The sequence below is a fragment of the Eubalaena glacialis genome, chromosome 13 (assembly GCF_028564815.1).
Source record: "Eubalaena glacialis isolate mEubGla1 chromosome 13, mEubGla1.1.hap2.+ XY, whole genome shotgun sequence".
Classification (NCBI taxonomy): Eukaryota; Metazoa; Chordata; class Mammalia; order Artiodactyla; family Balaenidae; genus Eubalaena; species Eubalaena glacialis.
The window spans coordinates 15,370,023-15,397,244 of NC_083728.1; the positions used below are offsets into that span (position 1 = coordinate 15,370,023).

The 27,222-nt window shown below is 48.7% G+C and overlaps 3 protein-coding genes across 5 annotated transcripts in view; 1 reads left to right on the forward strand and 2 right to left on the reverse strand.

Moving 5' to 3' along the window:
* Positions 1 to 2,574: 2,574 nt before the first annotated feature.
* On the forward strand, positions 2,575 to 5,208 carry TNNC2 (troponin C2, fast skeletal type). Its single transcript, XM_061209798.1, has 6 exons — positions 2,575 to 2,580; positions 3,959 to 4,010; positions 4,151 to 4,294; positions 4,382 to 4,496; positions 4,659 to 4,795; positions 5,047 to 5,208. The coding sequence occupies exons 1-6, from the start codon at positions 2,575 to 2,577 to the stop codon at positions 5,076 to 5,078; spliced, it is 486 nt and encodes a 161-aa protein (XP_061065781.1). The 3' UTR covers positions 5,079 to 5,208.
* Positions 5,209 to 10,203: 4,995 nt separating this feature from the next.
* On the reverse strand, positions 10,204 to 13,311 carry UBE2C (ubiquitin conjugating enzyme E2 C). Of its 2 annotated transcripts, none has more exons than XM_061208946.1 (6): positions 13,163 to 13,311; positions 12,571 to 12,598; positions 11,715 to 11,801; positions 11,063 to 11,267; positions 10,896 to 10,955; positions 10,204 to 10,443 (listed from the first exon to the last, which is right to left on the reverse strand). In XM_061208946.1, the coding sequence occupies exons 1-6, from the start codon at positions 13,261 to 13,263 to the stop codon at positions 10,385 to 10,387; spliced, it is 540 nt and encodes a 179-aa protein (XP_061064929.1). In that variant the 5' UTR covers positions 13,264 to 13,311; the 3' UTR covers positions 10,204 to 10,384. The 2 variants fall into 2 exon arrangements, with proteins under 2 accessions (XP_061064929.1, XP_061064930.1); XM_061208947.1 differs by having other exon boundaries at positions 13,148 to 13,195.
* A 939-nt stretch (positions 13,312 to 14,250) lies between these two features.
* Positions 14,251 to 27,222, reverse strand: part of DNTTIP1 (deoxynucleotidyltransferase terminal interacting protein 1) — a 28,419-nt gene continuing 15,447 nt past the window's right edge. For both annotated transcript variants that reach the window (XM_061208559.1, XM_061208558.1), the window contains 6 exons: positions 27,148 to 27,193; positions 25,105 to 25,163; positions 24,944 to 25,004; positions 16,640 to 16,711; positions 14,707 to 14,762; positions 14,251 to 14,621 (listed from right to left, as the gene is read on the reverse strand). In XM_061208559.1, the coding sequence (XP_061064542.1) occupies positions 14,483 to 14,621; positions 14,707 to 14,762; positions 16,640 to 16,711; positions 24,944 to 25,004; positions 25,105 to 25,163; positions 27,148 to 27,193 (433 nt within the window). In that variant the 3' untranslated portion in view covers positions 14,251 to 14,482. The remainder of the gene's footprint in view (positions 14,622 to 14,706; positions 14,763 to 16,639; positions 16,712 to 24,943; positions 25,005 to 25,104; positions 25,164 to 27,147; positions 27,194 to 27,222) is intronic.

Genomic DNA, 27,222 nt, shown 5'->3' on the forward strand with positions numbered 1-27,222 from the left:
CTGGTCTAGCACCTCCATTTTACAGATGGGTAGTCTGAAGCTCAGTGAAGGAAAGTTACCCTGGGCCATACACACAGGGCCAGAACTAGGAGATCTTTTGAGGTCTTGTATTCTCCACTACTCTTAGGCTCTGTATGGATCTCTCCCCACAGCCTCCCTGAGAGATGGTCATCAAACTCCTGTTTGCATACATTCAGTAACAGGAGGCTCATTACCTTCTGAGGCTGCCCGGTCCCATTATTATTCAACCAGCACTGTTAGAAAGGTCCTCCTTATATTGAACCAGATGTCATTCCGTTCACTTATTCTTCCAAAGATCATATTATTTTTTGAACACTTGCTAAGTGCCAAGTGCTGGGTGCTGGGGAATGCACTGGCAGGCAGGTAACAGTCTCTGGTCCGTGGAACTTAGAACAGGTCGTGATCCCATGGCATGTTCAGTGCTATGACTGAGGAAAATACTGGAGACCACCTTGGACTCCTTTGGCCTGGGTACAGGGGAGGAAGGATCCTGGAGGAAGTATTGTTAAAGCCGAGACAGAGGACAGGGAAGTAGGCAGGTGAACAAGGGGAAGATGGGAGTTTCTGGCAGAAAAAACCCAGCATGTGCAAGGGCCTGGGAACTTTAAAGGGTGGTGGTTGGAGCTTTATTTTAGTCTGAAGAAAGCAGAGCGGCATGCAAGGTGGGAGAGGAAAGGGGATGAGAACAGAAGGGTGAGTGGGACCTTGTTTGGCCACACTGAGTTTGGACCTTATCTATTTCCCTGAATAAATGAAAGAACAAATTAATGAACAAAGGATTGCTGCAAGTTCCACACTCTCTGTTCCAAAGGGATCGAGTGGTTGCAATGTTTGTATCCAAATTGGCATCCCCTGGGGAGCATGGCCCCTTGGCCCTGTGCCTGGCTGGGGGAGGCCTTATTTAGCCTGGCCTGGCTCCACTGAGATTTCCTTGGGAATATCTATGTATAGGGCAAGAGGGCAGCCCAGCTGCCACTGTCCATCTGACTTCCTTGGTGTCCAGCCCCCTTTCACTAGCCCCAGACCCCGTGTTTAGTCATCTCCGTGCTTTTTTGTTGACTTAGCTACCGTCCATAAATGTTGTCTATCCCCCGCAACACCCCGTGTGGACCCTGTACGTTCTCAGGGTGGGCTCGCCTCGGACTTGACTTGATCTGCCCACTCCTTCACTCTCCAGATGGCCAGCTGAGCTCCTCCAGACTTCTTCCTCAAGCTCTAGCAAGGGGCCAGCTGCCCCTTCACCTACTTAGAGAAACTTCCCCCGGTCCCCCTTCCCCCCAAAAAAGTGAATCCCCCAAACCCTTTCCCTGGAGAAGATAAGCTTGAGAGAAGAATCTTCTTTCAATGTTTCTTTCTCCTCCAAGTGCACACCCTGTTTCCTGGACCCCTCTATACATTTCTCCTTCTAGACGGGTCCCCCGAGGACAGTCTGCCCCAACTTCCCCTCAGTCAGTATGAATAAGAATCCCCAACATGACTATAGACCTTTATGATTTACAAAGCTCCCCGGTGAAAAGGGAATAATCATAGTTGCTACCTCACAGGATGAGTACTGGATGAGATCTTGTGGTTAAAATGCTTAGCACAGTGTGTGGCCAGTCACAGAGGTTTAATAACTGTGGCTGTCACTTTCCCCTCCTCCTATCCGCCGCCCCTTACCCTGATTCAAAGACAAAACATTCCACTTGCCAAGCACTGACCCTATGTAGTTGGCACAAGCTTGGTGACATATACCTGGGCTCCCGTTTACCATGGTTTCTCTGTGAGGGAGGTTATGACTCTCCCCATCTCACAGATAAGGAAACTGAAGCTCAGAGTGGCATCGCCACCTGCCCAAGTGTGCACAGCTTGTAGAGACAGGAATTGGATCTTGGGCTTTGGACGGCAAGGCTTGTGCTCTTGCATTCCGCCATGCTGCCTCATTTTTCTCTATCCTAATCATCCTCACCCATCTTGGAGCAAGTATGCTTCCTGAGGGGGCGCTCACTAAGGCGGTGGAGCAGGGCGGGTTCTCCTCACAAGAATCTAGGACGTCAAGGCCTGCCACCTGCTTGGAGGCTTAAATTTCTCTGCAAGGGCCCTTGGCTAAATTAGGTAATGGGCTAGGACTCTGGGAGGGGGGTGCTCACTGACCCCAGGATCTGATTGGCCAGGGCATCCGGTCCTGGGGAGCAGGGAAGTGGGAGGAGAGGATGCCCTTACAAATCCTAGGGGCTACAGAGGGCCAGGGCATCTTTGGGTGGTGGAGTACAGAGGAGGTGACCTGCAGCAGAGGAGTCCTGGTGACACGCAACCATGGTAAGGATGAGAAGGGACTTCATCCTTTTACTTGCAGGAGCACTTCTGGGCATCTTTCAGGCCAGATCTGGGTGCTCTGTGGGGCAGTAACTTGGATGTTTGAAGATGGAATATGAAAGTTCCTGGAACCCTGGTGTCTGGGAGGAAGGTTGGGAAGAAGGCCTCGGACTTGTCTTGGAAGGGGAGAGTTGGGACGTTCCAGGGGTTGAGCCTCCAGGCTTGCCGGTTCCCTGAGACCTTCTGAGGCTTCTAGCCATGTCGGTCAGAGAACTGTGAGTGGGTCTTAGCTTGTCACCCTGATGGTGGAGAGGGGGACCCTCGTGGTGGAGAGGGAGTCACCCAGCAAGCCAGTGAGCAGTGGAGGTGGGCTGGAAGCCTTGCCAAACCCTCTTCCTGCCAGTGAGAGAAGGAAACCTCCTCTGGAAGATGGGAAGCGTGCAGGGCCTCAGACCAGTTCAGGGGCAGGACCCCAAGAGCTCCAAGGGGATGAGAAGGGGCCGAAGATGACAGAGCAGAGTTAGAGAGATGTCAGCCTCCCAGAGAGGGGTTATGATTTGAGGCCGTCCTTTTCCTCTGAGATCTGAGGTCGCCCTCCCCACTTCACTTCAAGGAGTAACTAGACCCTGGACGACAGCTGCTGTTGCCCGTTCCTGACTAAAAATAACCTGCCCTTTTGGTACAGGCAAGGAGGAGGGGAGGGGGGAGGGGAGGAGGAGGGAGACAAGGAGGACAGCCAGCAGCCAGCCAGCTGAAGAGCTCCTTGGACTCCTCAGCCCTTCTTCGTTGCCAGCCTCAGTCCAAAGTCCCCTAGCTAGCTGGCTGGGCTTGGACGTGGTGGAAACTCCTTAGAGCCATCTTACCATCACCTGCACAAGGCCCACATCATACTCCGCCCAGCAGGAGTGGCATTTACTCCAATGACTGAATCATCGCCAGGAAGTTTACAATCTCTGTCTCTGCAAGTTCTTGGAGGGAGGGATGATGTGTCTGACTTCTTGGGGGTCCCAGTGCCCGGTCTATGGCCTGACACTTGGTCGGTGCTCAGTAACTTTGCCTTGCATTATCATTTATTTGACAGCAAACATTTACTGAGCACCTGTTAAAGTACCAGACATTGCGAGGAGGCAGGGAAAACTGGAAAATGATGTTGGAATCGTTCTGGCACTTTACAAAGCCTTCTCACACCCCTGATTTCAGCTCATCCCTGAAAAACTGCTAAGAAGAGATGAGGGGATGAGGGGACATTTAGTGACTTGCCCAAGATTACTGGGGGGTTCCTGAATTGACCTCTGATTGACAAGCAAGAAGGGCATAATCCCTAGTTCTTTCTTTCTTTTTCTTTGACTGAGCTGCGCAGTTTGTGGGATCTTAGTTCCCCAACCAGGGATTGAACCCAGGCCTTCGGCAGTGAGAGCACAGAGTCCTAACCACTAGACCACCAGGGAATTCCCCTCCCTAGTTCTTCAAAAGTGGGGTTGGGTGCTGTGGGAGCACGCAGTGGGGGGGGGCAAGTTTGGAGCTGTTTCTCCGGAGGACTAAGGGGCACTTACAGAAATGGGGGTGCAGAAGAATGGGGTTAAGTCACGAATGCACTCCAGGGCTGCCCCTTCTGATCTTTGATGGTCTGTGTTTCCTGCAGACGGACCAGCAGGCTGAGGCCAGGTCCTACCTCAGCGAGGAGATGATCGCTGGTGAGTGGGGGTGGGCGGGCTGGCCGCTGGGTGGCTGTGTGCTGGGCAATGTTTGGTGTCTAGGCAGGCAGGGAGGGTGGACGTGAGGCTGACGGTCCAGCCAGGCTCACCTTAGCCCTCGGCTCTCCTTGCCCTGGCAGAGTTCAAGGCCGCCTTCGACATGTTTGATGCTGATGGTGGCGGGGACATCAGCGTCAAGGAGTTGGGCACGGTGATGAGGATGCTGGGCCAGACACCCACCAAAGAGGAGCTGGACACCATCATCGAGGAGGTGGATGAGGACGGTGAGCGGGTGGCCCTCCGCGGGATGGGATGGTGGTGGAGGAGCTGGCAGCTGGGGCTCAGCCTCACTCACCATCTGCCTCCCTCAGGCAGCGGCACCATCGACTTCGAGGAGTTCTTGGTCATGATGGTGCGCCAGATGAAAGAGGACGCCAAGGGGAAGACTGAGGAGGAGCTGGCTGAGTGTTTCCGCATCTTTGACAGGTGCATTGGGGGCCTGGGAGCCGAGCGAGGCGCAGAGCCGACTGAGTCTGGCCAGCAGGGCACGAAGGTTCTCGGGGTGGGGATGTAGGCGGGGGCGTTCGGCGTGGCCCGGGCAGGTCGCCCCTGCCCGTCCTGAGCTCCGCCCTGGCCCTCCGCCTGAAGGAACGCAGACGGCTACATCGATGCTGAGGAACTGGCTGAGATTTTCCGGGCCTCCGGGGAGCACGTGACGGACGAGGAGCTCGAATCCCTGATGAAGGACGGTGACAAGAACAACGACGGCCGCATTGACTTCGACGGTGAGGGTCTGGGGAGCGCGAGGAGCGGAAGACCGAACCAGGCTCGAGAGTCCGGGGTCGTGGCGCCCACGCGGGAGTCCCTAGCCTTGAAGGCGGGGCGGGGCGGGGCGGGCGGGTAGGGGGGACCTCTGGGCGGTTTTGTGCAATTTATCTACTAATGACAAGGCACCCCCTCTGCGAGGCCGGCGCCTGGCCAGACCTCGCTCGCCCCTAGGGGACTCCTGACCGCCTCTCCGTCTCCTTCCCCGCAGAGTTCCTGAAGATGATGGAGGGCGTGCAGTAAGAAGTCGGCCCTCCCCTCCGCGGAGACCGAGCGTCCTTAGGGCGTGGGGACGTCATCGCCGCCCGGTCCCACTCCCGGCCCCGGGAGGGAGGAGCGGCCCCTTCTGGGAATGTGTCTAGAAGGAATAAAAGGAAACATTGCAAAGCGCGTGGCCTGAGTAAGGGGAGGACCGGGATGGATCGGGTGTCGGGGGCCGCCTGGTTGGGCCGCTGTCCAGGGCGCCACCCCGGTTGGAGCCACCCTAGCGTCCTCGGGTCCGAACGCAGCGGGACGCGGAAGGCCGCCGGGTCGCGGGAGCCCGCTGTGGGGTGGCGCTCGTTGCCCTCGGAAGTTTAGCGACGGTCTATCTGCAGCCGGCGCTAGGCGTGGCAACTTGGCCGAGGGGCTGGGTGGCTCCTGGCGCTTCCAGGGTCCCCATTGCTTCTAGAATCAAACCCAAATTCCTTCCCCTCCTTCCCACAGTTACCCCTTCCCTCGAGAGGTTCCAGTCTCACTGGGCAATCGATCCTTCTTGCTATGGAAGTGGGGTGCACTTTTAAGCCCTCCAACCTTTGCACATGCTGTTCTCTCTCCTTGGAATGCCCTTCTTCCTCTTAAAGTCTTGGCAAATCCTTCAACACAGCTCAAATGCCATCTCCAAGATACCAAGACGCAGCTCAGATACCATCTTGTCCTCCCTTGATCCCTGCCCTGACTGGCTGCACTCTGGCGCCCACAGCTCTTTTGTAAACAACTCAATTATAGCCGGCGTTGGGTCAAAGCTAATTTAGGGCAGTGGTAGTTTGGCTTTCCTCACGCTCAGTTTGAATCCTCACTGCTGGTGACAAACCACTCTCTGCTTCCTTTCCTAATCTGTAAAATGGGGACAGTGATAGTACTTACCTCACAGGGTTGTGAGAATAAATTAATGTGTGCAAAGTGCTTAGAACAGAGCCTGGCACGGAGTCAGCATGTAATAAATGCTATTAGTAATATCATTATCATCTTGAAACATTGAACTCTTATTCATTGTTGCAGCCCTCCCTCTCCAACTCCCTGTTCTCTTCTCCCCTTTCTGGCTCATTCATGTTTCCTGGATTGTATTTCCAGCCAGGAGCAGTGCTCGTGTTTAGTAATCATCCCTATGAGTGCCTACTGTGTGCTGTGCAGGTGTTGTCTCATTTATCCACACAACCCCAGGGGCAGATGCCCTTATTTCCATTTTATGGGTGAGGAAACTCAGGCAGAGTGGCGTGAATTACCCAGACAAGTAGATAACAACCTAGGTGATATGGCTGTGTGGTGGAAACAGGAGCAAGACCATCTACCTGTTGACAATTCTACCCGGGCGTCCTGAGTGCTTCAAACTGGCCCTGCCTTAAACTGGTAAATCTCCCTCCTCCATCTCATTCTCCTGTGTTGCCCACCTCAGGGTTGAGACCCAAGTCACAAATTCTGAAGCTCATTTTCCACCTCTAATTTACTTACTATGCCCTGCTACTTTGTCTCCTTACCACATCATCCCTCCTCTCCAAGCCCACTCAGCATCATAACTCAGGCCATTATCTTTGCCATTCACTCTCTAGACAGATGGCAGCCAGAAGGATCTTTCCAAAACCAAATCTGACCACGTCACTGCCCTGCTCAAGACTTCATTAACTGCTGGTTACCTCCCTCGCAGCCCAATCTCCTTCTCCAGAGAGAGCCCTTCTTGACACTCCTCATCTTCATTAGGTGCCCCACCTCTGAGCTTTCATAGCAACATGTGAGCCTAGCACCCAGCTGCCCCCCACCCAACCCCGTGCCACGCAGCTTGCGGGATCTCAGTTCCCCGACCAGGAATTGAACCCGGGCCATGGGCAGTGAAGGCCAAGAATCCTAACCACTAGACTGCCAGGGAACTCCCACACCCAGCTTTTATTGAGTGCTTACTATGTGCCAGACACTGTTCTACGGTTCTTCATCTATCCTATGAGGTAGATACTAATATTTCCATTTTACAGAGAGGTTAAATATAAGTGCCCAAGTGTATACGAGTAACATAGGGGTGGATCAGGAATTCTAACACAGGTCTTCTACCTTAACCACCACTTATTCTACACCATTGACATGCCTATCTACTCCCTAAACTTCACCCTCCCTGAGGACAGGACTGTGTCCTCTTCCTGCCTCATCCCCAGCCCCCAACATAGGGCCTTTATCTTGTGGGCACTCAACCACTGTACTGAATGAATGGGAATAGTGATCATCACACCTTCTAATACTGACTGCACTAGCGTTAGAAACCTAAGTCAAAATGACTTACACCAAAAAGGGATTTGTTGGTTCATGACACCGGGATGTCAACACATGAACTGGAGGCCAGAGTTTCAATGTCATCTCTCAGCTATTTGTCTCTGCTTGGCTTTCTTTCATCTGCAGCCGTCTCCACCAGCAGCCCAGACTGACTCCCTCCTCTTTTAGCAATCCTAGTAGTAAAATAATTTTACTTTCTCACAGGGATTAATTCCAGGAAACACCCTGATTGGTTCCGAACGACAGTGTAGAGAGTTGGGTCTCTGTGACTGACACAGGTAGGTCATGTGACCATCTGGGGGAATCAGACACCATGGTCCAGGAAACCACATAGAGAGGCTTCCTAAGGAAGGCAAAGATACATCCACTTTGGCCAGCATTTATTAAGAACCAAGTGTCAGGTTCTGAGCTCTGCTCATCTCAGACATCCTCCAGCCTGGTGTTTGTCTTCTTTTTTTTTTTGGCTGTGTGGCACGGCATGGGGGATCTTAGTTCCCCGACCAGGAATCGAACACTGACCCCTTGCAGTGGAAGTGAGGAGTCTTAACCACTGGACTGCCAGGGAAGTCCCAGCCTCTTGACTTTCAATTTGAGAGAGCATCAGAATCACCTGGAGAGCTTATTGGGGCCAAGAATTTACATTTCTAACCAGTTCCAGGTGATGAGTGGAAGGACCACACCTCAAGAACACTGCTCTATACCTTTAACTAGAGCACAGCAATGACACCACCCGGGAGCTGATTAGAAATGCAGAGCCTCAGGCCCCACCCAGACCAACTGAATCAAAATTTGTATTTGAATAAGATCCCAGGCAGATTTATTTTTTTATTTTTATTTATTTTTTATTTTTTTATTTTTTTATTTTTATTTTTTTAAAAATTTATTTATTTATTTATTTTTTGGGTGTGTTGGGTCTTCGTTTCTGTGCGAGGGCTTTCTCCAGTTCCGGAGAGCTGGGGCCACTCTTCATCGCGGTGCGCGGGCCTCTCACTGTCACGGCCCCTCTTGTTGCGGAGCACGGGCTCCAGACGCGCAGGCTCAGTAGTCGTGGCTCACGGGCCTAGCCGCTCTGCGGCATGTGGGATCTTCCCAGACCAGGGCTCGAACCCGTGTCCCCTGCATTGGCAGGCAGATTCTTAACCACTGAGCCACCAGGGAAGCCCCTATTTTTTTATTTTTTTAATTTATGTTTGGCTGCCTTGGGTCTTCTTTGCTGCGTGCGGGCTTTCTCTAGTTGCGGCGAGCGGGGGCTACTTTGTTGCAGTGCGAGTGCTTCTCATTGTGGTGGCTTCTCCTGATGTGGAGCACGGGCTCTAGGCACATGGGCTTCAGTAGTTGTGGTACACGGGCTCAGTAGTTGTGGCTCTCAGGCTCTAGAGCGCAGACTCAGTAGTTGTGGCGCACGGGCTTAGTTGCTCCGCGCCATGTGGGATCTTCCCGGACCAGGGATCCAACCCGTGTCCCCTGCATTGGCAGGCGGATTCTTAACCACTGCGTCACCCGGGAAGTCCGCCCCAGGCAGATTTACATGCACAGTAGATTGAGCAACACTGGTCCAAGCCCCAAGGAGGGAGCCAACAGCACAATCTGAGATGAAGGAACTGATTAGAGGACATCCAAGTTCTAATCCCAGACCTGACAACTCCAATCCAGTTCCACATGTGGCTGCTTGCTGGGAGCACAGGGGTCCGGGCTAGCTGGAGTAGGAGGAAAGTGTGGGTGAGAACCTTCCTGATGACCTCCTTGCTGTCTTCTCCCCCTCCCCCCAGGCCTGCACAACCAGCTGCAGGCAGAGCTGACCAGGTTGGGTGAGTAGCCAACACTCAGGCCTTGTTGGAGCGCACCTGGGTGTGTCACCTAGATCTTCCTGCAGGACCTGGGCTGGGCCCAGCACCTCAGCCTACCTGGACCCAGCTGGTCGGCACAGGGGTTTCCTCCCAGGAGCCCCAAAGGCCTGTGGCAGGCCAGTGGAAAGATGGCCCAAGGGGCCGGATGGGCCAGTGGTGCAGCAGACAGAGCAACTGCTGGTGGAGATGGAGCAGGAGGTGAACGTGCCCCTGTGGAGCATGGAGCCATCTATGGATGACCTGGGGCAAGGGGCGAGTTGTGACCTCAGTCCAGAAAGCTTCCCCTGGCTGTCTCTGCAGACCCTGGGCCTGCTGTAGGGTCACCTGAATGTCCTCTTGCTCCTTTTCAGGGTCAAAACATCTACAGTCAGAAAGTAGGTGGCTGATCCCCCCCCACCCCCCTCCAACACACACACACACACACACACACACACACACACACACACACACTCTCTACAGCTCTAGCTGTTTCAGCCTAATGTCTGGTTCAGCCTCATCTGCAACACACCTGGGACAACTCCTATATTTGCTAACATTCTTGGTGCATGTCATCACACCACAGAAATTGGCATTTTGTTATTGTTTTTTATTTTTTAAATTAATTTTCATCTATCTATCTATCTATCTATCTATCTATCTATCTATATTTTTGCCTGCACTGCACGGCTTATGGGATCTCAGTTCCCCGACCAGGGATTGAACCTGGGCCATGGAAGTGAAAGCGCTGAATCCTACCCACTAGACCGCCAGGGAACGCCCAGAAATCGGCATTTTGTGACACCCATTTTATAGATGAGGAAACAGATGCAGAGCCATAAAATAACTAAGGCTGCAATGGAACAAATCCTGTCACCCTACTGCGCAGCCCTACAGCCTATCAGCTGCTCCGACTCCCTGGGTAGAGGAGCAGGGCAAGAACCCAGATCCTACACCTGACCTCTGCCGATCCTGAGCACTTTCAACCCTAGGGTAACAAGACAGCAACTTGTTAAAAAACCCCAAAATGTATTTATTTAATATATTCATCACAAGGGCTTAACCAGACACTTAATTTAAAAAACAGAAACAAAACAAAAATGACACCACAGATAAGATACAGGGTCCTGTACAGAAATCGAGGAAAGGACAGACCATCTAAGGGAAAAAAAATAAAAAGACAACAGAAGGAGAGCTGCACATCCTGGGTCAGGGCTCTTGGCTGGAGACCTGCTTTGAGTACGTTTCTTGCAGGTACTTCTTAAAGGCTGGAAGAGAACAGGCAAGTCTCAGCGAGTGATGATGACAGGGGTTAAGATGGATAAGAGGGCAGCAAGGATATAAACGTGGGAGGAGTTTGGGGAGGGGCTTCCCAGCACAACAGATTGACCCTCTGCTGCCCACCCAGCCAGGACTCCTGGACAGGCTGTTTCCAGGGAGGCTGGGGAGGGGACTAGGGGCCCTTAGCGAGCAAGTCATTTGCACAAAGCTTTGCCTTCTACTTAAAAAGCCTCCCCAACCTACATTAATGTGGAAAGGGTTGGTTCTTCCTGAGTTTATAGCAAACAGGCAAACCAGAAACACCAAGGCAGAGGTGGAACTGGGTTACCTGCCCCCCAAGGACATATTCCCAAGTCACTGGAATCCTTTTGTTGTTTGAGGGAGGCTTTGAAGGTTGGGGAGGGATGGCCTGGTGCCCTGAGAAGGACAAAGGACTCACCTGTGGGGTTTTTCCAGAGCTCAGCGGCATGTGTGTTCAAAGGGCTATCGATGTTGGGTTCTGCAGGTGGAGAGAAAGAGGACAGTCAGGTGCGGGTAGAAGAGGCCGCCTGGGGGAGTTCTCACAGGTTCCCAGGTTGCAGGGGAGGGGCCGGTCTCGGCAGTCACCTCCGAGTAGGCTCTGGATGGAGAGCAGGATGGTCCTGACGTCGTACAGGGCGGACCACTTGTCTTTCAGGATGTCCAGGCAGATGTTACCCTGGGTGTCCACGTTGGGGTGGTAGCAGGGAGTGAGGAACTTCACCGTGGGTGCATTGTAAGGGTAGCCACTGGGGAACTCCAGGGACAGTTTATACCTCAGGTCTTCATATACCTGGAGAAAGAGATTCGGGGAGTAACCCTGAGCCTCAGTTCCCAGCCCAAGCCCCACATAAGGGACTTGCCAGGACCCCTGAGTTTGTCTGGGACTTGACAGAAGAGAAAGCATTAAACTGGTCTGGTACTTTCTCTCATATCTGGTCACTGGGGTCATCAGTGATCCTTTGGTCTAAGGCCCACTGGCCTAAGTCTTCAGTTGTCCTTCATTCTTTTCCTTGCTGTCTGGCCCCCTGTCAGCATCTAAGATGGAGAGCCCTGCCTTAAACACAGCCTCTTACTATAGAGAGGGAGATCAGGGCCACAGGCTCAGGGCACGAGAGCAGGCACAGGGGAGTGTCCCGCCAGCCAAAAGACTTGAAGCAGACCCGGCACTTGGATTTCACCTCCCACCTCTCCCCAGTCTCAGCTAAGTCACACTCACCTACCCCAACCCTATACTTACTGTGCCAGCTGCTCCATGGATGGTCCCCACCCATTTGAAAAGGTTGTCTGATTCAGGGAAGGCAGAAATTCCTTTATCGCCAGACATCTGGGGAGGAAACACAACACATGCTGGGCTGAAGCGTACGCTCCTGGGGGGCCAGTGGGTGAACCCTTTCCCCCTAACCTCATCACATTTTGATCCAAAATAAAGCAACCAGGCCAAATTGATAGGCTTTCCTGAGGAAATGGCTATATCCTCGGGGCTCAGCATTCCTCTCCGGGGAGTATTGGGATGATGGAGGTTCATCGCCAGGCTAAGAAGGGAGGGGTTGTGCAGGGAAGCAGAAGGCAGCTCTGTAACCACAATGCTGGCTGCTGGGAAGTCAACTCAACATGCTACTGAGTGCTGGTTACACACGAAGCCCAGAGACTATTCACGGACTGGGAACACAAACAATATGGTCATTGAAGGATTTGACTTGAATATCCAGGGTTAACGTAGAAGAGATCGTCCAGGAAGCAAGCATTCTGAGGTGCGACAGGATTAGAAATATTAAGAAGAATGGAGAGTTGGGTGTGGATAAACCTTAGGCCAGGGAAGTAGGACCAGGCAGGGCAGGGGGAGGGCCTTGTATGAGAGCCGTATTTCAGGGATAACTTTATTGTGGGAGGATGGGACTGGGAGTAGAAACTGTCTGGAGAAAAGGTATGTAGGTGAGGTGGATTAGCTTCTTCCCAGAAGAGAACAGGCTGGACTCATCTTTTTACCCCCATGTCTATCAAAGAGCCTGATGTAGGAGAGGAGGCTACTGATAAGTGACTGGGAGGTGGGAGGGTGGACCAACTGGTTGGGGCTCCGGGCATCAGTCACTCACCATGAGCGTCATCAGCTCCTGCTGTAGCCTGCAAAAAGAGCACTCGGGGTCACCTGGGAGTCTGGATGGATCAGGGCTCCAGGTGGTGCATCTCCTCCCACCCCAATCTCTCTGGAGCAGCTGTCACGGAGGCCTCCCTCTACCCTGAAGTCGGACTCAGCTGGGGGCACAGTCACCCCCAGTTCCACAAGAGGGTCGTAGTGAGTCCTCCTCACCCTCCCTAATTCCAGGCTCCCACAGGACGGCTCTGGCTTATTCTTAACCTCGTCTGCTTCTCCGGCGTCTTTCTCCGTGCCGGATCTCAATTTCTCCCCTCCTTCCTTCCCCCTCCCCCGCCGTCCTCCAGCCAAGACACCGAAGGTCCCCGAAGCATCTTCATCTTGGTTCACCGACGGAGGATCCTGGCAGCGGCCATACCCCTTCCGTCCTCCTTCGGGAGGGTCTCTAAGAGCAGTCGAGCTCCTGGCGTGTCCCTCTACCTCCCATATCTCACCCGTTCCAGGAGGAGGTGGGGGTCCCGGAAGTCTTCGCTCTCGGCCCCAAAGGCCCAGGCTGTGCCAGGCCCGGCGATTGTTACCTCCGCACCACTCACCTCTTGCCCACGGGGCCCCGGGCGGCGCCCCCGCTGGGCTCGGCTCCTTTACGGGCGGCGGCAACGCTGGCGGCAGCTGGGTCGCGGTTCTGGGAAGCCATCCGGGTGGCGCTGAGAAGGGAGACAAGAACTCGGACTACACGGAGATCGCGGCTGCAACTGCGGGTTCCCAGGCCCTTCCGCCCGCGTTTGAATTGTAACCCTCCGGCAGCGCTGGCCTATCAGCAGCTCGCTTGGGTTTGATCCAGCCAATGGGGCGCGCCAGAGCACTCTGTCACCGGGCAACTGCTAGAACCACCCACCAGCGTACCACTATTGGGCGGAGGGATCCTGCTTCTGATGGGCGATTGGCAGGAGAGGCTGTCATTAATTAACGAAGCTGTAGCGGACTGGCCGCCTTTGGAAAACGCCGACCATTAAAGGGCCTAGAAAAAGTCCACGTGGGATGAATCCTTTTAGGTCAAACGCCTGGCTACTGTCGTGAACACCCGGCACGACCGGCCAGGATCCCTTACTCCCAGGGGAAGGGAGGGTCTCCAGTCTTGGGGCCCTGGTAATTTTCCCTCAAACCGGAAACCCCAGCTCCTCCACCTGTTATTAATGTCCTGGGCACTTTGGTTGGGGCTTTAAGAGCCTGAACATTCAGGCGAGGGGGGAAAAACTAGAGGCTGATAGCCAGGGCCAGGGACTCCTCATTGGAAAACAGGTTCATCGGCTGCCTCTGCAACGGTTTGCTGTGTTACCTTGGGCACATAATTTAGTGTTTTAACCTGTAAAATGGGGGTAATAAAAGCCACCTTGTATTTTTCTTCTGGTTTGTCATCAACCTCCCATGGTGCCAGCCATCACCACATTCTGCTACTTCCATACCTTAGTTGGGTGACGAAACAGAAATAAAGGGACAGGGAAGACTGGCAAGGTACATGGTGTCCCCAGCTTCGTCTCACAAAGCAGATACGCGTGGGGCACTGGGCTTCCTGGGGATAACGTGGGGTGGGGGAAGGGTGCCTGGTCCTTTTTTCCTACACCCACTTCCTCTAGAGCCCTTGATGTTTTGTCAGCATGCACAGGCAGAGCTCACAGCAGGCTCACCATCTGTGTTTATTACAAACTGTTTAATTGCTTCTTATCCCAATAACTTTACAAATATAGAACCACATGCCAGTCTGGGGGCGTTCTGCAGTGAGTCACTACAAACTAGCCCAGGCATAGCTTTAATGCCTCTGAGATCCATCTAGGAGTAGTCCCAGCAGTGGCCTCAGCCATGTGGGTAAGAGGGCCTTGGAGGAGGGCTGCCAGCTGTAGCCAGGCGACCTGGCTTCAGGTCTGCAGAGGTGCTTCGACAGCACGATGCTCATTCTCTGTCCGGAGTGTCTCCATGTACTTCCGCATCTTCTCAACCATCCAGGAGGGCAGGACAAAGGATTTCAGCTCCTCTAGCTTCAGGTCCAGGCATCCTCTGGAAGAGACATTGAGGAGGAGAGTTGGAGCAAGGGAGAATGTAGGTCCAGGCTCATCCCAGGGGAGGGTAGGGCAGGTTTTACCTGTAGTCATCGCTGGCAGCGAGGTCCCGGATATCCTCCTCAATGAGGAGGTAGGCCTGGGGCAGGAGCAAAGGAGAGTCGTCATTGCCTCTGAGTCATTTCAGTCCAACTCGATTAATACTTTATTAAATGTCTCCTTAATGTAAGAGCTGGAAGGTGGGGGCGTGTAGTCATAGTTTATAATTTAGCAAGGGAGAGTAAGTAGGGAGAGGCTGTCTGGGGAATAGTTTGAGACAATCTTTCACTCAAGTAGAAAATTTATGGGTGGGAGAGCGGGGAATGATGATTAATTTACTTATAGCCATCGTCCCTTTTACAAAGGGACCCTGAGGTGGCTTAAAAAGAAAGGGCCAGAGGTAGCAAAATACACATGGAAATAGGAAATTAGGAGGAAGCCACATGTGAACTCTGGAACTAAGATAATTTGGTTTTGAACTTCGTGGCAAAAGGGAAAACATGATAAACCGCACTGCTGTCCGTTAACTGGGCTGTGTTGTCCGGGGGCCTGCAGAACTGCTGTAGCACAACGCCATGGTCTGCAGCAGGAGAGCCCTCTTGTGAGCCTACCATGTGGCGATGCTGTCCATCACGAAACAGTCTTCTATGGGAGATATTTCTTTCCAGTCTTAGGGTCAGGAGTAACTGTGTGTCCCTTGAGTCATACGACTATCTTCATCTTAGGGGCACTGTTAACTATGTGACAGATCAGGTGTCCTTGAGTGGGGCCTGCAGCTGAAAACCTATAGACTTGCACTGGTCTCCTGGGCTGGCAATTTAAAAAATCCCTTTTTTAAAATTAGTCTTTCTTGTGGCTTAATTTTATATCCTGCCTTGCCTTTTTATCCTATTTCTTATTTATGTATGTGTCAATGGTAAGTTTCCTGAAATCTTTTTTGAGAGTGTAGCATAAATATAGTAGAAAATAAAATAAAAGATAGCTTTCATTGCCAGAAAGGAGATGGCATACTGGTTTGCGAGGCCGTCGAATTCTTTTTTAAAAAATACATTTAATTATTTATTTATTTTTGGCTGCGTTGGATCTTCACTGCTGCTCACTGGCTCTCTCTAGTTGTGGAGAGCGGGGGCTACTCTTCATTGTGGTATGTGGGCTTCTCATTGCGATGGCTTCTCTTGTTGTGGAGCACAGGCTCTAGGTGCGCAGGCTCAGGAGTTGAGGCTCACGGGCTTAGCTGCTCCGTGGCATGAGGGATCTTCCCAGACCAGAGCTGGAAGTTGTGTCCCCTGCATTGGCAGGTGGATTCTTAACCACTAGCCACCAGGGAAGTCCCGAGGCCATTGAATTCTAATAGGAGCAGTCCCAGCGGTGGGACTAAGAGAGTCTTCAGGTGGGGGAGAGGGCATGTGATGGACAAATCCCTCCATGATAGTTTTAGAACACATGCAACGATGATTTTCCTAAGGTTGTTGCTTGATTTGAGCTAAGGACTCTTTAAGTAGAAGTGATTCTGGAAGGGGCTGCCAGGTGTGGCAAACAAGTTTCACTGCATGTGCTAATTCCTTCTGACAAGGGGTGCGGCCTGGAGCACAGTGTTGAGAAGAGATTCCATAGCTGCGTCTGGTGGAAGAGTTGTGATGGAGGAGTGAAATCTGTCAATGGGCAGCACATGATGGGAAAGCAGTGTTCAGGGAGTCTTGTACCTGCCATTCTTACATACAGCTAATATGATCTACATATGAGTGTGCTGTGGAAGGGGAGGGGGAGGTGTGTGGGAGACCTGGGGTCAGTTGAGGGAAGCCAGGGATCACATTCTGGTCTTCAGCATGAAGGAATGGGCCCTCTCTACTCTTACAAGTCTCCTTTCTCACATTTGTTGGGCATGGAGTCTCTCAGATTTGGGGGTAAGCTGCCACCAATAGCCCTGGTCCCTGGGCAGGGTGGGTCTCTGGCAGTGGCACGTGTGGCAATACTTACCATCTTCCCCCCTGTTGCCCGCATGTGATGCTGCTCGGCCAGCCAGTGCTTGTCCTGGGGGTCAGCTGCGTACTGTGAGGGATGAAGTCACAGGGGGAGATGTTAGCCTGGTGTGATGGGCGTTTCTCATTTGGTCCAGAGCATACTCTTGGCCCTTGAGCAGTTCTTAGCAGCAAGACCTCGTCCTAGCCTGGTGGATGGAGAGGGTTCACCAACCTCTTCAGAGCAAGCAGGGCTGAGCCCAGGAGGAGGCCAGGGTAGGGGACCCAATTCCCCGAGGTTTAGTACACTTCTCATTCCTGCCCCTTTCCTTTTTTCAAAATTTAAACTTTTTTTTTTGACTGTGCCACGTGAGATGGAGGATCTTAGTTCCCTGACTGGGGGTTGAACCCGCACCCTCTGATTGGAAGTGCGTAGTCTTAACCACTAGACTGCCACGGAAATCCGAAAAAAATTTAAAATTTTAAAATTTTGGCCATGCCACGCAGCTTGCGGGATCTCAGTTCCCCGACCAGGGATTGAACCCAGGCCATTGCAGTGAAAGTGCTGAGTCCTAACCACCAGAAAAGCAAGGAACTCCCCCCTTTCCTTTCTCAAAACACAGCACTTCCGGCAACTGGTCAGACTGTGACTATTATTTCAGAGCTGTACTCCTCTTTGAAGAAATGATCTGAGGTGGCTTACAACACATGTGACTATTATGGTGACCAAATTTTCTAAAACAAAAATCAGGACACTTCATGCCCTGGAGGAGGCAGAATAGCATCGTGGTTAAGAACTTAGCTGTGGGGTTCAGAGCTCAGCCCACAGGGAATGAGAGTGGTAGGGAAGGTTGGAGGTGAGCATGTGAGGGTGGCCAATCTGGCCTGGTGGGCTTTTAGGGGGCGGCAGTTTAAAAAAAAAGAAAGAAAGAAAAAGAAGAATTTGGTTCAGAAATTCTGGTTTCTGCTACTTATCAGGTGGTGTAAATGTAGGCGATGATTTCCTTGAGACTCAGTTTCTTTTTTTTTTAAGTTTTCTTTTTTTTAACATCTTTATTGGAGTATAATTGCTTTACAATGGTGTGTTTCTGCTTTATAACAAAGTGAATCAGTTTTACATATACATATGTTCCCATATCTCTTCCCTCTTGCGTCTCCCTCCCTCCCACCCTCCCTGTCCCACCCCTCTAGGTGGTCACAAACCACCGAGCTGATCTCCCTGTGCTATGCGGCTGCTTCCCACTAGCTATCTATTTTACATTTGGTAGTGTATATATGTCCATGCCACTCTCTCACTTTGTCACAGTTTACCCTTCCCCCTTCCTATATCCTCAAGTCCATTCTCTAGTAGGTCTGTGTCTTTATTCCCGTCTTACCCCTAGGTTCTTCATGACCTTTTTTTCCCCCTTAGATTCCATATATATGTGTTAGCATACGGTATTTGTTTTTCTCTTTCTGACTTACTTCACTCTGTATGACAGACTCTAGTCCATCCACCTCACTACAAATAACTCAATTTCGTTTCTTTCTATGGCTGAGTAATATTCTATTGTATATATGTGCCACATCTTCTCTATCCATTCATCTGTTGATGGACACTTAGGTTGCTTCCATGTCCTGGCTATTGTAAATAGAGCTGCAATGAACATTTTGGTACATGACTCTTTTTTTTTTTTAAATTTTTAAAAATTAATTAATTAATTAATTAATTAATTAATGGCTGTGTTCGGTCTTCGTTTCTGTGCAAGGGCTTTCTCTAGTTGCGGCAAGTGGGGGCCACTCTTCATCGCGGTGCGGGCCTCTCACTATCGCGGCCTCTCTTGTTGCAGAGCACAGGCTCCAGACGCGCAGGCTCAGCAATTGTGGCTCACGGGCCTAGCCGCTCCGCGGCATGTGGGATCTTCCCAGACCAGGGCTCGAACCCATGTCCCCTGCATTGGCAGGCAGATTCTCAACCACTGTGCCACCAGGGAAGCCCCATGACTCTTTTTGAATTATGGTTTTCTCAGGGTATATGCCCAGTAGTGGGATTGCTGGGTCGTATGGTAATTCTATTTTTAGTTTCTTAAGGAACCTCCATACTGTTCTCCACAGTGGCTGTATCAATTTGCATTCCCACCAATAGTGCAAGAGTGTTCCCTTTTCTCCACACCCTCTCCAGCATTTATTGTTTCTAGATTTTTTGATGATGGCCATTCTGACTGGTGTGAGATGATATCTCATTGTAGTTTTGATGTGCATTTCTCTAATGATTAATGATGTTGAGCATTCTTTCATGTGTCTGTTGGCAATCTGTATATCTTCTTTGGAAAAATGGCTATTTAGGTCTTCTGCCCATTTTTGGATTGGGTTGTTTTTTTGTTATTGAGCTGCATGAGCTGCTTGTAAATTTTGGAGATTAATCCTTTGTCAGTTGCTTCATTTGCAAATATTTTCTCCCATTCTGAGGGTTGTCTTTTGGTCTTGTTTATGGTTTCCTTTGCTGTGTAAAAGCTTTTAAGTTTCATTAGGTCCCATTTGTTTTTGTTTTTATTTCCGTTTCTCTAGGAGGTGGGTCAAAAAGGATCTTACTGTGATTTATGTCAAAGAGTGTTCTGCCTAGGTTTTCCTCTAAGAGTTTGATAGTGTCTGGCCTTACATTTAGGTCTTTAATCCATTTTGAGTTTATTTTTGTGTATGGTGTTAGGCAGTGTTCTAATTTCATACTTTTACATGTACCTGACCAGTTTTCCCAGCACCACTTATTGAAGAGGCTGTCTTTTCTCCACTGTATATTCTTGCCTCCTTTATCAAAGATAAGGTGTCCATATGTGTGTGGGTTTATCTCTGGGCTTTCTATCCTGTTCCATTGATCTATATGTCTGTTTTTGTGCCAGTACCATACTGTCTTGATTACTGTAGCTTTGTAGTATAGTCTGAAGTCAGGGAGCCTGATTCCTCCAGCTCCAATTTTCGTTCTCAAGATTGCTTTGGCTATTCGGGGTCTTTTGTGTTTCCATACAAATTGTGAACTTTTTTGTCCTAGTTCTGTGAAAAATGCCCGAGGTAGTTTGATACGGATTGCATTGAATCTGTAGATTGCTTTGGGTAGTAGAGTCATTTTCACAATGTTGATTCTTCCAATCCAAGAACATGGTATATCTCTCCATCTATTTGTATCATCTTTAATTTCTTTCATCAGTGTCTTATAATTTTCTGCATACAGGTCTTTTGTCTCCTGAGGTAGATTTATTCCTAGATATTTTATTCTTTTTGTTGCAATGGTAAATGGTAAATGGTAAATGGGAGTGTTTTCTTAATTTCACTTTCAGATTTTTCATCATTAGTGTATAGGAATGCCAGAGATTTCTGTGCATTAATTTTGTATCCTGCTACTTTACCAAATTCATTGATTAGCTCTAGTAGTTTTCTGGTAGCATCTTTTGGATTCTCTATGTATAGTATCATATCTGCAGACAGTGACAGCTTTACTTCTTCTTTTCCGATTTGGATTTCTTTTATTTCATTTTCTTCTCTGATTGCTGTGGCTAACACTTCCAAAACTATGTTGATAACAGTGGTGAGAGTGGGCAACCTTGTCTTGTTCCTGATCTTAGTGGAAATGGTTTCAGTTCTTCACCATTGAGAACGATGTTGGCTGTGGGTTTGTCATATATGGCCTTTATTATGTTGAGGAAAGTTCCCTCTGTGCCTACTTTCTGCAGGGTGTTTATCATAAATGGGTGTTGAATTTTGTCAAAAGCTTTCTCTGCATCTATTAAGATGATCATATGGTTTTTATTCTTCAATTTGTTAATATGGTGTATCACGTTGATTGATTTGCATATATTGAAGAATCCTTGCGTTCCTGGGATAAACCCCACTTGATCATGGTGTATGATCCTTTTAATGTGCTGTTGGATTCTGTTTGCTAGTATTTTGTTGAGGATTTTTGCATCTATGTTCATCAGTGATAATGGCCTGTAGTTTTCTTTGTGACATCTTTGTCTGGTTTTGGTATCAGGGTGATGGTGGCCTCGTAGAATGAGTTTGGGAGTGTTTCTCCCTCTGCTATATTTTGGAAGAGTTTGAGAAGGACAGGTGTTAGCTCTTCTCTAAGTGTTTGATAGAATTCGCCTGTGAAGCCATCTGGTCCTGGGCTTTTGTTTGTTGGAAGATTTTTAATCACAGTTTCAATTTCAGTGCTTGTGATTGGTCTGTTTATATTTTCCATTTCTTCCTGGTTCAGTCTCGGAAAGTTGTGCATTTCTAAGAATTTGTCCATTTCTTCCAGGTTGTCCATTTTATTGGCATAGAGTTGCTTGTAGTAATCTCTCATGATCCTTTGTACTTCTGCAGTGTCAGTTGTTACTTCTCCTTTTTCATTTCTAATTCTGTTGATTTGAGTTGTCTCCCTTTTTTTCTTGATGAGTCTGGCTAATGGTTTATCAATTTTGTTTATCTTCTCAAAGAACCAGCTTTTAGTTTTACTGATCTTTGCTATCGTTTCCTTCATTTCTTTTTCATTTATTTCTGATCTGATCTTTATGATTTCTTTCCTTCTGCTAACTTTGGGGTTTTTTTGTTCTTCTTTCTCTAATTGCTTTAGGTGCAAGGTTAGGTTGTTTATTTGAGATGTTTCCTGTTTCTTAAGGTAGGATTGTATTGCTATATACTTCCCTCTTAGAACTGCTTTTGCTGCATCCCATAGGTTTTGGGTCGTCGTGTTTTCATTGTCATTTGTTTCTAGGTATTTTTTGATTTCCTCTTTGATTTCTTCAGTGATCTCTTGGTTATTCAGTAGCATATTGTTTAGCCTCTGTGTGTTTTTATTTTTTACAGTTTTTTTCCCTGTAATTGATATCTAGTCTCATAGCGTTGTGGTTGGAAAAGATACTTGATACGATTTCAATTTTTAAAAAAAAAAATCAATTAATTAATTAATTAATTTTTGTCTGTGTTGTGTCTTTTTTGCTGCACACGGGCTTTCTCTAGTTGTGGCAAGCGGGGGCTACTCTTCGTTGTGGTGTGTGGGCTTCTCATTGCCGTGGCTTCTCGTTGTGGAGCACAGGCTCTAGGAGCACGGGCTTCAGTAGTTGTGGTACATGGGCTCAGTAGTTGTGGTGCATGGGCTTAGTTGCTCCGCGGCATGTGGGATCTTCCCAGGCCAGGGCTCAAACCCGTGTCTCCCGCATTGGCAGGTGGATTCTTAATCACTGCGCCACCAGGGAATCCCCAAGACTCAGTTTCTTCATTTGTAAAACAGAGAGTATTAACACTTACAGGGTTGTTGTTAAGAATAAAGAAGATAGTGCATAAAAGGTGGTAAATATAGTATATGACACATAAGTGCCCAATAAAGGTAGGTTGTATAAAATAGGCAGATCATTTGAAATGGAGACCAAGCTGGGAAATCTGTATGGTTACTACAGATTTAATTATTTTAAACTGTAGTTTAATTAGTTCACTTCCCAAGTAATATAAATATTAATCAAAAATTTGAATGTGTACTTCCTGACCCAGCAATCCCATTTCCAGGGATTTATCCTTCACAATCACCCACACATGTATGCAGGGATGTTTGGTGCAGCACTGTTTACAACAGCAAAACTGTCGGAAAACACTTCAACATCTGTAAGTAAGGGAGCAATGAAATAAATGATAGAAAATCTATTCTATGAATTCTACACAGCTGTTAGAAGTAAAATGAGGGAGACTTAATAACATGGACAAATCGCTAAGATATTATTCCCTAGATCTGTAGTGGCCAGCACACTTTTTCTGTAAATATTGGGTTGGCCAGGGACTTTCCTGGTGGTCCAGCGGTTAAGAATCTGCCTTCCAATGCAGGGGTCGCGGGTTTGATCCCTGGTCGGGGAACTGAGATCCCATATGCTGTGGGGCAACTAAGCCCGCGTGCCACAACTACAGAGCCCATGCACTCTGGACCCCGCATGCCACAACTAGAGAGAAGCCTGCGTGCCGCAACTAAGACCCGACTCAGCCAAAAATAAATAAATAAATATTAAAAAAAAAAAAAATTGGGTTGGCCAAAAAGTTCGTTTGGGTTTTTCTGTAAGATGTTACAGAAAAACCCAAACGAACTTTTTGGCCAACCCAATATTTTAGGCTTTGGTGGCCACATACATCTTTGTCACATAATCTTCATTTTCTTTTCTTTTTTTTTTTTTTTTAAAATCACCCTTCAAAAATGTCACCACTCTGCGTTGGACAAGAACAGGCTACAGGTTGGATCTGGCCCAGAGACCATAGCTTGCCCTGCGTTAGAATGTAAGCTCTATGAGGGCGAGGCGTTGTCTGTGTCTGTTTTGTCCACTGCTGTATCTCTGGCAGTTTGAGAATGCTCAGCACTCAATATTTTTTCAGTGAATGAATGAACTTTGGGGTGAAAAAAAATCAGAATATATATAGTATGAGCCCAATAACATAAACAAAATATCACTAAAGGACAAGGACACATCCACACACTCACACACATATAGACAGGAGACTGAAGGATGCTACCATGTTGCTGGGGGTGACCTCTAGGGGAGGAGAGTCAGATTCAAGAGTTAAGAGGAGCTTTGTGTTTTGCTCCCTATTAGCTTCAGTGTATTGTTTGAATCTTTTTACAACAAGAATGGGTTTACATATTATTTCTATAATTTAACAAAAGTTAAAAAGGAAAAGAAAATTTGAATAATGCCTTTAGAAGGACAGAAAAATGGGCAAAAGATATAACAGGCAGTTTACAGAAGAAGCATAAATAGACTCTAAATGGATGAAAAGATGCTTATTATCACTAATAAAGAATTAAAAGTAAAACAGCAGAAATATTTTCCCTCCACTTATTAGCCTGGAAAGATTAAAATGAGAGACAGCATCCACTGGCAATGACAGTGTGGGTTGGGAGATTATTAAAAATGATGGGTCTAAGAATTGGGAATGTATGCTGGTAATGATGACCATTTATTGAGCCCTTTCTAGGCCAGGCACTGTCTGGGAGCTTTACTGTGCTTTCTCTCTTTCACTCTCTCTTTATTTTTTACAGAGGAAGTCAGTTGTTTTTTTCTTGAAGTACAGTTGATTTACAGTATTATATTAGTTTCAAGTGTACAACATGATTCAATATTTTTATAGCTTATACTCCATCATTTAAAGTTATTACCAAAAACGGCTATATTCTACTGCATTCTCTCTTAATTCTACCAACCCTAAACGGCTGGTTTGCATCATTCTGGTTTTATAGATGACAAAACGGTCTCACTTGCCCAAGGTCACACAGCTAGTAAGTAACGGAACCAGGACTGAAATGATACTCTTAACCATTGTGCAACAGGAATTGGAAGTAGGTCCAAGAGCATAGCCATTTGGCAGATGATGCAAGCAAGGGTCTTGGAAGACGCAGATCTTACAGAACACTCAGGCAGAGAAAAGGGTAGGGGAGGAAGGCCATCAAAGGGAACAGCAGGAGTGAAGACACTAAGAGAGGAAAATGAAGTAGCAGCAAGCACACCAAATTGTCCAGGTGTTGGGAATCCCACAACATAAGACTGAAAAAATAGAGGAAGTAGGTCTGTCCCTTGAAGAACCTGAACTTGCACAGAATGTAGTAGGCAGAGCCCATGATTCTGGGACCCCAACGAGCTGTGTAGTTCTGACAAGGGGTACTAAGCCTTGCACACAGGCGCAAAAAAAAATATAACTTGAACACATGTGCATTACTTTTTTTCTAATATATTTGGATGCTTTTGTGACTGATAAAATACAAATTCATTTAAGAGGGTGAATTCATGCCCCCCCCACCCCCAAGATTTTCTCAAACAGTGGACACCAAAGCATAGCTCAGGAGAGGAGTCCTGTCTTTGAAAAAGGTTAGAACTGCTGCCTTGCTCCAATGTCTTTATCTTATAGACAACTGAATACAGCAGTGGTTAAGATCTCAGGCTTTGCAGAAGACAGAATCCTAACTCACCACTTACTAGCTGAGTAATTTTGGGCAAGTCACTTAGCCTTCTTCAATCTTTCTTTTTGTTTTATTTTAATTTGTAAAATAAGGATAACAATACCTATCTTAAAGGACAATTCCAAGAGGTAATGTAAGTGTAGCACTTAAAACCGTGTTTGGTACACGATAAACATACGAGGAAAGTCACTATTATCACTGAGGCACAGAGGTGCTGAGTAAATTACCAAAGGTAAAGGTTAAGGGCAGAGGGGCACAAGAACCCAGATGTCCTGACTCCCTGATCAGTGTTTACTCCAAGCTCCTCTGTGCCACCGAGACTTCCCAGTGCCACCTACTCCACTGCACTGGTCTGCCTGACTCCCAGCACTCACCTACCTTAAAGAGATGTGGGTGCTTGATGTAGATTCTGCCTCTGGTGCCCCCCATCCCTAGGGCTCTGCAAAGTAACAGATGAGTGGTAAGGATCCCAGCAGTTGCGGTCCTAGTGGTGGGCCCCCGAGGTCCCCTCCCTCAGCACCAAAATTCTTTAGACTTACTTGTTGGCTCGAGATCCCAACACAAAGGTGGTAGATTCATTCAGCCGAGCTGGGTCCCACTGTGCAAAAAATAGAGAGGCTGGTGAGGCTGAGGTTTATCTGGTGGGCGGGACAGAAACACTCCTCCCTGGCCCTCTCCTACCACCACCCTTGTCCACTGTTCCTCAAACAGCTGATTCAAGAAATCGAGTACTTTTAATATGCTAGGTCCTCTGCTCCATACGGGGGCAGGGGTGGGGTGGAGGGTAAAGGAATGAATTGGAGATAGTCTCTGTTCTCCAGGGGGCCAGAGACGTAGGTACAGATAATGATACCATCATGAGATGGGCAGTGACACAGATGAGTGCAAGGCATGATGGGAGCCAAAGGGAGGGTTACAGGACGGCTTCCTTGAAGGGGTGATTCCGAAGTTGGTTCTGACAGGGAGAGCACAAGCTGGACAGAGTAGAGGGGAGGAAGGAGGGGCAGCATGAACAAAGGCAGGTGAGAGTTGCGTTGGCTTGTTGGAGAAACCACAGCAATTGTGTTGCTAAAAGACAGAGAGCAAATTAGGGAGTGGCAGTTGATGAGGCTGGAGAGGAAAGCAGAGAGGGGCTGGGGGCCCTTGTACACTATGTGGACGGCTTTTCATTTCGTTCATTCTGTCGGTGATGGGGAGTCACTGAAGGCCTCTAGACAGGGAGAGCCGGATTTGTGCTCAAGATAGCTCGCTCTTCTGCAATGTGGTTAACGGGTGTGAAGTGGCGAGACTACAGGCTGGGCGGGCAGTCTAGAGGCAGTTGTAATTAGAGCAGTTTTGAAAGATGAAGGCCGGAGCTAGGATGGCAGTAGGATGAAAAAGAGGGAATAGGAACTGTGAGAAACGTATTTAGGAAGTAGAATCATCCGGGACTTGACTGGATGTCTGGAGAAAAAGGAAACAAAGAGGCAAAGATGACTCAAGTAGAAAAGGTCGAAGCAGGTCTGGGGAAAGGTTGATTTCAATTTTGGATATGCTGAGTTTGAAATTCTATGGAGATTCCAGGCCGAGAGCTCTAGCAGACAGTAGGACATACAAGCTTCAAACTCGAGAGAGAGGCGTGGGACAAACAAAGAGGTAAGGCAACTTCAGCACGTACTAGTCCGAAACCATACAAGTGGATGCTTTAGATCCAGAGAGAAACTTTAGGTGGAGAAGTGGGCAGTGGAGAGAATTCTGGGGAATGCCCACTTGTGTGGGTCACTGCTGAGGAAGGACTCACCAGAGAGTTTGGAGTGGAAAAGAAAGGTCTAGGAGACTCTAAGGGAGCAGAGTTGAAGAAGAAAGGTGTGGTCACTGGTGGAAGCAGAGGGCCAGTACAATAAGGGGTGGACCATTTCTACTGGACACAGCTGCAACCCGGACAGTGGAGCTTTCACCTACCTTACTGGGCTTCCATGTATGATTTTAGTTGAAGAAAGGATTCTACTCTTAAAAAAGCTTGCAAACAACTGTTCTGGAGGCAACAGAGTTAAGAGCACAGACTGGTGTCCACAGACCTTGGTTGGGTTTGACACTTGGCTCTGCCACTTATGCAGTACGTGACTTTGGGCAACTCTGTGGTCCTTAGTGTCTTCAGGTGTATCAAGTGTATAAGATAACCAGATAAAATAATATAATTTCTGCCCAGGAGGTAGGAAAGAAAGCTCCTGAACCATAGAAGGGTAACACAATCTATCTCATGAGGTTGTTATAAAGATTAAATGAGGGAATCCATACAAAAGATTTAGGGCAGTGTCTATGACATAGTAAGTACTGGATAAATATTAGTGACAACTAGCTTTTACAGGGAGAAGGCTTCAGCAAAGACCAAGCCCTCTCTCTGTTTTGCCCCTAATTTCAGTCCTTACTTGGGATGCTTCTGGAAGGCCAGAGTTGGGAGGTGGGGTGGGAGGTGAAAATGGCTCTGGAATGGCATGCACATGTCCTTCACCACCCCCAGCCCCTTCCCCTCAAGGTGGAGCCCAGAGCCTGGATTGGGTCTCCTTGGGACAGCAGTCACTGCCATGCTCACATAATCATACCTTAGGGCCTTCCCGACGAATTGGTTCACAGGATTTTGGTTTCCATCTGATTGGAGGGAAAGAAGAAAGGTGAAT